The sequence below is a fragment of the Leishmania braziliensis genome, chromosome 15 (genome assembly GCF_000002845.2).
Source record: "Leishmania braziliensis MHOM/BR/75/M2904 complete genome, chromosome 15".
NCBI classification, from domain to species: domain Eukaryota; phylum Euglenozoa; class Kinetoplastea; order Trypanosomatida; family Trypanosomatidae; genus Leishmania; species Leishmania braziliensis.
Genome location: NC_009307.2, coordinates 16,750 through 28,380, shown reverse-complemented (window position 1 = coordinate 28,380; position 11,631 = coordinate 16,750). Strand labels below are relative to the sequence as shown.

The following is an 11,631-nucleotide window of genomic DNA, read 5'->3' as shown; positions in this document are numbered from 1 at the left end:
TTAAGAAAAGGTACTCGAATAGACAAGCAAAGTAGACGCCAGAGTGCGGTAATCAGAGAGAGGGTGCTTTTCCTTCTCTTTCTATTTCCAGCTCCGTCTTCGTCTCTCACCGAGTTGTGTGTATGTGTGTGTGTGTGTGTGCCTGTATGTCGCCTGTATCAGGCGACTAGTGCGCGGGGATGCCCGGGCAGCCAATATACACGGTTGCGCACCCCCTCTTTCTCTCAGGTCCTCGGCGCCCACACATCGCGACAATAAATTCGACGGTGCAGCATTGTTGCTGCTCGCCGTCTTCCCGTATTGTGGCTCCGGATTTTTCTCGAGGGCCGGGGTCCCCTTGCGTTACCGTGGCGGGAACAGCGGCGTGTCTCGTGGCTGGCGATGCGTCATGACGGACCTCTTCCGTGACTACACCTCTTTTAGCTCTTCTCCGTCTCCTCTCTGTATTTTCCTGCTCTCTCTTGTCTTGTAGCTCATTTGGGTCGCTCCGAAGTCGGAGGGCCGTCGCAGCGCCTTTTTCTTCTTCTCCCCTGTCTACCAGACCCTCGCCATCCTTGGTTTGCTCCCACTTTCTCTCTCCTCCGCACTCCTCTGCCCGCTGGGGCGTTTTCAATCGAGGGGGCGACAAGTGGGGACAGGCGCGTGTCTGTCTCTCTGTGGCTGTGCTTGTAGTATTCCCTGTCTTCCTCCTCCTATCATTGGCTCATTCTCACTTAGCCACACGCTTTCATTCTTGTATCATCATGCGACGTTCCTTGTGGCGCTTGTACAAGATCCCCAAGAACATGGGTGTGGCTCCGCGCTTCGACACGTGGAACGAGAAGTATGAGCCCTGGGAGCATCTTAGGCGCATGGGGCGGTTGGCAGGCACCGGCTTCTACATCCCCCCGGAGTGGTACAATCACTTTCGCATGTTCCCGCCCATCAACCACAACTTTCAACAGGAGAGGACACTTAACCCGCACAACGCGAGCGAGCCAACGCAGGATGACTCGGAGCACCTTTCTGCTGAGCGAATCGCGCTGCGCGATGAGCTGGCGCGGAAGAGCCGCCTCTTAGCCTCGGAGGGAATGCGGTACTACAACGTGTTCTGGGTACGCAAGCCGCTCGACCGAATGGAGCGGGAATACTACGTGCTGAAGCGCAAGGGTGTAGCGCACTCGGTGGCCATCAAGCGAGTGCTGCAGATGTTCTACGACGACCTCACTGTGAAGAAGCGCGTAGCCGCCATCCAGGCTGAGGAAGCGAAGTTGTCCGGCAAGTATATCTCTATGCGTGAGGCCGTTGTACTCATGGGGGTGCTGACACAGCTGCAGAAGGAGCAGCTGACTCCGCACCAGGTGACGCTGCTGGTGCAGGAGCAGCGAGCGAAGGCTCAAACAGGCGAGGCCTTTGTCGCTACGGTTGAGCGCTCTACCGAGGCTGTCGCTGACGCTGCCAAGGGTGCCGCAGAGGGTGGCGAGGTCATATCGGCCGACTCCCTCGCTGACTTGCTCTCCACGGAAGCGGGCCTAGACGAGAACGCCCCCTCTATCTCATACAAAGTCACGATCCACGACGCGGAGCATGACAGTGTGAAACAACTGCAGGATGCGGCACTGGATCACACCGGCAGGAGCGATTGGTACACGGGCGAGTCACCTGTGCTTCACATGGAGAAGCCAATCCCAACAACGCGCACCCCTTCCAGCAGGAGGACGGAGCGTTGATACACAGTGGCGGTGCTTTCGCTGGTCCGTGTGTCGTTCTCTTTGTGGGTCGGTAGGATGCAGAGAACGGTGCTGGACTCGACATAGACACGTCCAAGTCTTTGAGGGTAGGGTGAGGGGACAGTGCGGTGAGACAGAGACGCCGCCGCCCCGGGTGTGTGTCTTTACCACAGCGGCCAGCCTCTCCTCTTCGCATCTTTTCTTTCATTACTTCGGTTTTCCGCTTGCCACGGGTCTCTCCCTCTCACATCCTCTTCTTAGCGCAGTACAAAGTGAAACTGGAGGGGGGAGGCGATGTTGTTGTCTGGACTGATTTGCCATCGTCGGTGCACAGCTGTGCTGTTTGATCCTCTCCCGTGCACCCCCTCGTTTTGCAGTTTGTTGAGAGTTTTGTATTCATACCTCTGGGTCGTCGTGTCGCAGCGGGCGTGCATCGTGCGTCTGCGTGGTTGTTCTCTACATTAGCTAGCAAACAACGAAGAGAGAGGTCTGAAAAGTGCTGGCAAGACCCCCTCCAATGAACTCATGGGCCACAGCGTCGTGTCGAGTGCGCGCAGCCAGTGCGTGTCTGTCTGAATCGACTTTCCTCAAAGGCCACCACGCGATGCGTATGCGTCTCCGCGATACTCAAACATTGGCATCATACCCACTGCAAAATGGGGCGTGATCCGTTTCCACGAACTGCCTCTCTCTTTCTCGGTCTGTTGCACCTTTGCACACCGCTGCCTCCCTATTTCAGTCGCTGTCGTACCCACGCAGCGTTCCACGTCGAATAAGACAACTCGTCCTCCCCTTTCACGCACCCGCTTTGTCTGCTCTGCATCCACCCATACTTCCTGCCGCCACAGCCGTTTGCCACTTTGTGCACTTGTAGAGAGGCGCTTCTGTTGGGAGGCCCTCCACGATTTCCTGCGTGCGTGGGCAGCGTACGTGTGCATTGGGCCGCTGCGGCACGTTGCTACATCTAAGAGATCATGAGTCAGCAGCCGCAAAAGAGCTCGCCGCTGGCAGCAGCTACCGCTCCACAAGACTGCACTTGTGTGAGCGTCGATCGTGTGCCCAAGGTGCGGCGTGATGTTATTGCATCTCGCCTCGCCATACATGACGCTGACGTTCGCGGGACGTCGCCGGCATCCTCGTTTTCTTCCTCGTCGGCGCTGTCGTCCATCAGCGGGGATGAGAACTCAGACGACAGCAGCAGCGTATGGAACGCTGCACCACGCGTGGACCCGGTGCGCATGCCCTTGTCCTGCGTCGCCAAAGCTGAGGATGTCTTGCAGAAGACTGTGCATCTCTCCAGAGGCGGCCTCTGCGCAGAGTTCACAGCGGAGGACATCCAGCGCATCACGGACGCCGACGTGCTCCGCTACCTCTCCACCCACTCTAATGCACGCACCGAATTGGACGGCGGTATCAACACCGCACCTGTTGAAAAGTCGCTCGCTCCTGTGACGGGGGCGGCAGACATGGAGGTGCACATGGAGGCCTTGCAGGAGGCGATCAGCACATTTATTACAGTGGTCGACAACGAGGGGTGCCGCTACGAGATCCGCGTCGGGGCCCTTGGGCACGTGCAGGTGCCCATTGACGACGACAGTTACGCGGATGGAGCCTCTCTGCATGAAGACGAGGGGGATATAGAGGTGGCGCCAGCAAGTGACGCTGTGCATGTTGGCATGTCTGGAGAGAAGTCGGCGGTGACCGAGGAAGCCACATCAGCCGCCGTCTCTCGACCGTCTAGCGAGGTGACACCGGCAGCAAGCCACCAAAAGGGCTGGCCAGTGCGACGTCCCCAGCCGTCGAAGCCGGTTCGCCCGGCGCGGGCTGCAGCGCACCTCAGTGCGCGAGTGCGCCAGCAGAATCGTTTCTCTCCCTCTACTTCATTAGCGCGACCCTCCCAGGCGAGTCAACTCTCTACGTCGAGGCCGACTACGCTCCCTGTGCGGCCACAGGCGAGCCTGACAGACAACGAGGCGGCGCGTGTCAATCACTTGCTGGACCCCTCCGCTATCGCTGCTCTAATGTCCAGCCCGTATGTACTTGACGCAGAGAAGGAATCGCGCCTTCGAGCACTGGAGGCATTGACGCGACGCTATGCAGCCGTCCGAGGAGTAGTGGTGGCCGAAGATGCCCTGCAGCACATCGATAATGTGACGAATGACGTGTTTGCCGCTGCCGCAGTGCCTAATGTCGCAGGGAGAGCCACGGATCTCGGAAACGCCTACATGCACTATGCAGAGGAACGTGAGAAGGCGGCACAGCAGCTGCGCTCGGTGAATGATCGCCTCCGTGCGCTGCAACGACGAGCCGAGGCGGTAGCGCTAGCCCCGGCTGACGACGTACCCTCATCTATTGCAGTACTGCGGCCGTCCTGGGCGCAGCCCACAGCACCTGTAATGGAGGAAGCGGAGATTCAGCGTCTGCTGGTCCTCGCGCACGAAGAGGAGGCCAGGGCGAAGGAGACGGAGATGGAGTGCGCTTTACCACCGACACCTGCCGAACCACTCAGTGGGTTGCGCTGCCTTTTGGTTGAGGCCTCCGCGCGTGCAGCAGATCTTCTGGCAAAATACGAGTCTGCACCGCCAGTGCTGCGCTCTGAAGCGGTGGCGATGACCGACGATGCGTCCCACAGCGGCCCTTAAGCTCAACCCGGCAGGCGTGGGTGCCGCTGCGCCACCGCATTTCTTCTTTTTGGACACGACACGCCATTGTCGCCCTCCGGGGTCCAACCGGACGTTTTTTTTCTTTTGCGTGCCTTTTCGGCGACGTCTGTACGGCGCTCCGCCCCCTACGACTGGAGGAGAAACACCTCCGCTGGCAGCTGGCAAACATCCGTTTCACTTCTCCAGCGCGCCCACTGCCCTGCCGTGCAGCATAGACGAGGTAACCCCCCCTCGACCCCTGACACCTCACAGGGCCCATCGCATGGGGCAAAGCAGCCGTGGGCACACGCCTCACAGCAGTGCGCCGGTCGCCACCTCGTGCATTCCTCGAGGGCTGGCTCAGCCTCCCCACGCCAGTGGGCAGTGAGGGCCGGCTGAGATGCACTCGAGTCGCGCGGACACCTCGCCCACCCAGGCCCTGACCGCCGACATCGGCAGCGAGACAACGCTCTGACCTCCCCGCGTCGCAGGCGCTTGGCCCTCTCGCCACCACAGGTGTCTCGGCACTGGCAGGGATCGAGGGGCTGCACAGAGCATCCCCCCACACAGGGCGGGGCACCGGACCTCGATATACGATGTAGTGAGTAGTTCCCCTGATGAGAGGAACGAGGCTCTGCGGAAAACAAAAAGCTTCTGGAAGGGCACAGGCAGACTTCGTGACACCTGTGAGTTGTTGCCGGTTTTTCATCAAGCCATCTGTGTGGAACAAGCGTTCTACTGTGGGGTGTAGCCTCCTCATTGCCATATCTCGTCGACGAAGACTAAAGCCCGTGCACATGACCTCTTGGACTTGTGTGTGTTCCATGTCTCTCTCTTTCCCTGCCATCTTCTCTTCCTATGTATGTCTCTCCTTTCTGCGCCTCACATTTTTTTTTTCGATTTGTCGCGAGGGAAAGGGACTTCCCTCGCATACATGTGAGTATTTGCCTCTCTCTTGCCTACCCCCTCCCCCACCTGTTCAGCGCTTCTTCCTCTCGCTTGCTACCCGCTTGTGTACGTGTCTTCATATTCGGCTCCGAGTCCTTCCTCCCCTTCCCCACACCTTCGCTCCAGCCTCTCAGTTTAGCGCACTAGAAGATGCTGATGGAAACACAGCATAGCCGCTCTCTCATTGAGAGGGAGCGGCGCACTGAGTCTGTCTTTCGTCCGCCTAAGTTCGTTAAGTCAGTGCCGCCACATAAGAAAGCACTGACGGCTACAGCTCGTCCGTGGTATCCGACGAGCGCTGATGCAGAGAAGAAGCCGCTGACACCTCTCCGCCTTATCCTGGCACCGCCCACCGCGTTAGGACAGTCCCCAGACGTCAAACCAAAAAGCGCACCTATGCTCACACCGCTGATGGATTTGGCGATGCAGAGTCCGCAAAGCAGCCTGTTCTCCCCCCTCAGCACCCCTGTGCACACCTTCTTCCACACCATCACGGAGGTAGCGACGGCGGCGCGCATGTATCCGGTAGAGATGTTCATGTCGGTGCGAAGGGATGCCTCACACACGCCACACGGCGTGCTGCGTTGGTGTGTGCAACAGTACCTGGAGGTGCCCACGCTGAAAGTGCCGACGCACCTTCAGCTGTCGATGAGCGAGGTGCTGAACTCGGAGGACGGCGTTAGCCGCGGTGCTCTGGGCTCGGGTCTCAAGGGCAGAACCCGCGCGAAGCCTGTACGGCAGGTGCACCACAAAGTGATGTCGGTGCTCAGCCGCATCACCCCACAGAAGTTTACAGAGCTGCTTCAGGAGCTACTGCAGCTTCCGTTGCGTCAAGCGGACGGATCAGAGCTGCACGAGGTAGTCAAGGTCTTCTTTGACAAGGCCGTGCAGGAGCCAGAGTACAGTGAACTCTACGCGCGCCTCTTCAGTGAACTGTGCGAGATGAAGAATAGCGAGCGCGAGTTGGAGGCGGAGCTGCGCGACCGCCTTTTCTGCAACCGCATCAACCGCGAGCTGCTCCACACCTGCGACGAAGAGTTCCACCGCCCCATCGAGCTGACAGACGACGAGAAGGTCGACCGCACCACCGGCAAGCCGTACAGTGAGGAGGAGGTGGATATGAAGCGCACTCGCCTGAAAAACCGCCTCGTCGGCAACATCAAGTTTCTTGGGGAGCTTTTCAAGATGAACCTGGTGACGGAGCGCGTCGTGGAAAACATGTTTAAGCTCCTCGTCGGCGACTTTGACCCGAACAACCCTGTCCAGCGTGAGGACTACATCTTTGAGGTCTTCTCTACGCTCATCCGCACAGTCGGACCGATTCTAAAGGATCGCCGCCCATTGGTGCTGGCGCACTACCTCGGCGTAGCCAAGGCAGTCGAGAACTCGCACCCGCGCCCCCGCATCCGCTTCCTCATGATGGACCTGAGTGACCTGAACAAGAAGCAGGGGTGGGTTTCCAGCGATCGGGTAATGCGTGAGGCAGACTCGTGCGACGACTTGCACCGCTTGTCGTTCATGAAGCACGTCGACAGCGTGGCGAGCACCTCTTTCTTGCAGTCCTCCATCATGACGCCGAGCGATGACAACACAACGCAGCGCTGCGACTTCGCACTTTCTCGCCCCGCCTCCGTTGCGTTCCGCGATAACTGGGGTTTTGGGACGAGCATGATCATCTCCCCTTCCAGCCCCAGGAGCAGCCCCACTTTCTCGCGCGCCCAGATCCCGCCGAAGCCGGCCGCGATGAACCCTTCGTATTTGCGCCCTTCCTACAGCGCGTCTGCGCCGAGCCCCGTTCCGGAGCGACGATCCCCGGGCTCCGCCTATATCTGCCCGTTGATCGACCCTCCCACCTCTCGTTCTCTCAGCGACGCACCACCGAACTCCTCGCTACCGCGCAGCCGCGCCTCGACGGTGGGTGCGACAGAGGTGGTCAACATACAAGAGGTCACGCAGCAGCTCATACAAAACTTTAACGACCCTAGGGAGGAGGCGACTGTACTGCATGGCATTGGCGAGATGAGCCTCAAGAACAAAGTGCTGTGCCTGACGTGGTGGCTGCGGCAGGTGACAACTGACACCTCACGTTTTGAAGAGCGGCAGCGCATCACAGAGCTGCTCTCCTCGTTGCTTATCTCATGCCCCTCCTTCCAGCCCAGCGACTTGATCTCTGCCATCATTGAGTGGATCCGCTTCGATATTGAGAAGGCTGAATACCACCAGTGTCCCCGCATGTTCGAGAACATGGGTCACATGATTCAGCGCTGCTACGCTACCGATGTGTCCACGCTGCCAAATATCAGCGAGGTGCAGAACCTGCTGCACCTGGGCCTCTTCAACGTCATGCTGCACGACCTGACCACCTCGAACGGCACCGATCAAATGGTTACCCTTGTCAAGAGCGCCTTCTCGATCGGGGTGTCGCTGCTGAACACGATTGCCGACCGAAAGAGTGAGGCAGCGACGCTTCGTGTGGCGCTGCAGTGCCGCTTCCGGCTACTGCCGTACTTCTTTAGCGTGAGCAACGTTGCTGAGAACGGTATCCTATGCACTTCACCCCAGTGCCACACGCCGACAACGCCGAATATGCGCAATATCCCGCAGATGGAGTCCATTAGCAGCGTTGGCCATTACGACCCACTGTCCCAATGCATGTTGTTTCACAAAGTGACTGACGATGCCGAGTTCGTCGTGCTGCGCCGTGTCCGTGTTGATGCCAGCGAGCGTACTACGGCGTGGAGGGAGGGGTTGGTGAGCCTCGCCCTCGCGGAGACTGGCAACGGCTCCACGGTCTCGCAGCTTGTGCAGATGGGCAAGGTGATTGGGGCTCTTCTGGCATGCTCTACTGTGTCGGTGAACGGAACGAACTTGCTGTCGGCCACCGAGGTGGACGAGCTGGTAGCTGAGATGCTGAAGCGCCGCTCTGGACCGCTGTTCCAGGCTATGGCTGCCATGGAGGTCATCATGCACCACACGCTGTCCGTCTCCGGCTCGAATCCGCGCAAGAGCATCCGCGTTCGGCAGCTGCGCCTTATGTACTCTCGCTGGTGCACACTGAACATCTTCGACGCGACGGTCGTGATGAACCTGCTGCAGAGCCTGCACGCACCGGAGAACGGCACCAGCGTCTATGCTGTGTATCACAATGCCCTTGTTGATGCAGAGTTGCCATGGGCCACCGTCCTCACATACTTATTATAGCGGAAGCGAAGAGAAATATGCCATAGTGTGTGGAGTGCCATACGCAGAGCGACAAATCAACAACATCCATCGCTCTACACGTGAGGGAGAGAGAAGATGTGCGTGTATGAGTGGGCGAGGGCTAAGGAGAAAGAAAACTAGGCCTGTGTGAGAGTAGCGTGAAACAGTAACCACACGCAGTGCCTTTACTAACGAAGCACGTGAGAGCCCGTTCATTCCTAACCACCGTATTGCGTGGCTCTATCGCGTCGCTCTCTGTGCAGATTGCCCCTTGTCCCTTTCCCACATTCATACCGGCTTCCCTCATGTGTTCCCTCACTTAACACTGCGCCCCCTGCATAAGTCGCTCTGCCTCTTTTCTCTCTCTGTGATGATCACCGCGGTGTCCAACCGATAGGGGCCGAAGCGGAAGGTGCAGTCGCAGGCCTGAGAGAGTGCTACGGTTAACAGCACAGGCAGTGCCGTGCAGTGCAGGGCGCGTTTGTCTTTTTCGTGTTTTCTCTCATGCTCATTGCCCCAATAGCGAGCGCCCCACATGTGAGCCCCTAAACCCGCTCAGACAAAAAAAAACCCCTCGCCTTTTTTTTCCTCCACTTTTATGTCTCTCCATTGTGAAACGATTGGGGAGGAGGAGGGCAGTGTGGGAGGGGGGGGGGGAAGGAAGAGAGAAAAGGCAGCAAAAATTGACCAAGTCGAAGCCGCCACGCAGTAAAGAAAAAAAAGTAAATCTAAGAGAAGTAAGTGACTTACTCGAAGGCCGAAGGGAAGGTGAAGACAGAGCATACGAGGAGTCTAGCACTGGAGAAGCGCCGTGCGGATGAGTGGCGAAGGAGGGCGGGAGACTGACTAGGAGAGTGCTTCTTTCGCCTTTCTCTTTCTCTCCATGCACCCACACATCCCGATTCCAACGAAAACACTACACACGCGCAGATCGGCGAATGCACCAGCAGAGGGGGCCGATCGCGCGACCTTACTTTTTACGAGGGTGTGATGGAAGAAGACAAAAGGGGAGTGATGAAGGAAAAAGATGCCGAGGCGTGAAAGGCTCGTGAATCGGCGTGACCTTTCCGATCTTTTTTCCTCTCAGTTTCTTCCTCCTCCTACCTCTTCTTTTATTTCCCTTCCTTTCTCCGGCTCCACGCGCCACGTGTCGCTCAACTTACATGGCTGTTGTGCATCCTCTTGTGCCTGTTTTATGTTCCCTTGTGTTATCTGTTGTTTTCACTCCTTCTTTCGCTTCCTGTGCGCTTGTGCCTGCGTGTGTCGTGCCACGTCTTTGCTCACCCGCGTCTTTTGGCTTTCAGTTTGTGCGTTCTCTCTCTTCGCTTGCCTTCCCCTCTTCAGTTTCTTTCTTTTCATCTTCTCTGCGGGTGCGTTGTTTTCCTCCGCTCTTACGACACGATAACAAATATGTGCGGCGATACAATACCTTCTTCTCGTTTCTCTCTTTGAGTGTGTGCGCTCCCTCAATGCCGATTTCGGTGGCGCTGTGCTGTGTTTGGGGCTCTGCTCTCTCACAAGTACACCTTCTCCACCTCCCTCCATTTCTCTTTCTGTTTTGTTTTCGCTTTGCCACCACAACTACTTTCCCCCCTCAATCTCATTTTTCCCCTTTCGTACCTTTGCCTGCTTTGCGTGACTTTATTTTTCCTTTTCTTTGGCTTTCGTTTCTGTTGTCTTCGACATCGCCGCCTTCCCGTTGAGCTTCCTCTTCCTCTCCACTTCATCTCTCCCTGTCTCTCCACCGATACGGAGGACACAAGTATTTCTCTGTAACTGTGTGTCTTTACCTGCTGGATGCTGTCTTGCGAAAAGGGAGAGGATCAGTGTCTGACGTCGACAGTGGAGACGGAAAAGTAGAAGCAGGAAAGGAGAGGTATACAAAAAAGGGAGTTAGCGCGCAAAGAAAGCGGTAGCGTACGTGACGGCAGAGATGCACATTGCCCGTGGTTTTCTCCCCGCCAAGTATTTCAGCTTGGCGTGTTGGTGAACTCTGCTGGCTTTGACGCAACTCTACCGACCTCTGCCTTACCTGTGCTCTCACACCTCAGCTGACAAGCACCCGTATGTCACCGCTGGATATACAAGGGAAATAAAAAGGAGCGGAATGAAGAGAAGTGTGGGCAAGAGGGCTGAGTTAAGGGCAATGCACCCTTTTTCTCCCGACTCGCTTTCTCTTTCTTCCTCCACCACCTCCCACCTTAAGTTCCTACCGCGTGCGCGATGCTGTTCAGCTCATTACAGAAAAGGTGAGGGCGAAAAAAGGGGGAGCGGAGAGACGGAATCAACACAGCGAACGGGCCTCCTCTCTTCCTTTTTGGTGTGATCGTATGTGGGGTCTCCATGTATCGCGATCTCTCGCTCTCTTTTTTTGTTTTGCTGCTTGCGGGACTCGTTTTTTCTTCCGTCTCACCCTCACCTCTACACCCACCCACCCACACACACACACACACCCACACACGGGCACGGGCACGGACAGATGTTGCCGTCTATTTCCTCCTTTTTGCTGTTTTTTTTTTTGTTTCGTTTGTTCATCATTCCGCTCCTGTAAATGTACCCCCCCCTTTTCACTTGATGGCGCAGCTGCAGGGTGCGGTTGTGCGCGCGCCTACGTTAGTGTGTGTGTGAGTGTGTTGCCCTCCCTTTTCTCTAGTTGTTTCGCCCCCCCCCCCCCCCCCCCCGTCTCTACACCTCTCTTGGCTCAGATGGTCGACTTTGAGGAGGTGACGCAACAAAGAAAAAAATCAGAAAAAGAGCATCAACGCGTGCGTACCAATCGAAAACGTGACTTTTTTTTCGGGGTGCTTTTTCCTCTCACTTTCCCTTTCCCGTTTGTGTGTTCGAGAAGAATGCAGCACGACCCACGTCCTCGCATACCTGCGCCTTCTCTCTTCATGCGACCCTCTCTTTTCTGTCTACGTCACCGCGCTCTTTCATATTTCTTGTGTGCATCACTCACTTCTCTCTCTGTCTCCTCCGCCTCGTCTTCGTTTCCTCATCGATGCCACCTGTGTTGCTGTGTTGGATACGCGCTTATATATTTTCTGCCCCTCCCCTTTTCCGTGTTTTCTTTACTGCGGTGGTAGTCGGCTCACACGATTTTCTTTGCGCTTTGCTCCTGACGCCTGTCC

General features: G+C 57.1%; 3 protein-coding genes across 3 annotated transcripts; all 3 read left to right on the top strand.

Moving 5' to 3' along the window:
- Positions 1–743: 743 nt before the first annotated feature.
- On the top strand, positions 744–1,709 carry LBRM_15_0080 (conserved hypothetical protein; the record flags this gene model as incomplete). Its single annotated transcript, XM_001563407.1, has 1 exon — positions 744–1,709. One exon carries the CDS (start codon positions 744–746, stop codon positions 1,707–1,709), a length of 966 nt encoding a protein of 321 aa, XP_001563457.1.
- A 1,238-nt stretch (positions 1,710–2,947) lies between these two features.
- Positions 2,948–4,351, top strand: LBRM_15_0070 (conserved hypothetical protein; the record flags this gene model as incomplete). Its single annotated transcript, XM_001563406.1, has 1 exon — positions 2,948–4,351. One exon carries the CDS (start codon positions 2,948–2,950, stop codon positions 4,349–4,351), a length of 1,404 nt encoding a protein of 467 aa, XP_001563456.1.
- A 1,098-nt stretch (positions 4,352–5,449) lies between these two features.
- On the top strand, positions 5,450–8,500 carry LBRM_15_0060 (conserved hypothetical protein; the record flags this gene model as incomplete). The annotated part of the gene is made up of 1 exon (XM_001563405.1): positions 5,450–8,500. One exon carries the CDS (start codon positions 5,450–5,452, stop codon positions 8,498–8,500), a length of 3,051 nt encoding a protein of 1,016 aa, XP_001563455.1.
- Positions 8,501–11,631: the final 3,131 nt, after the last annotated feature.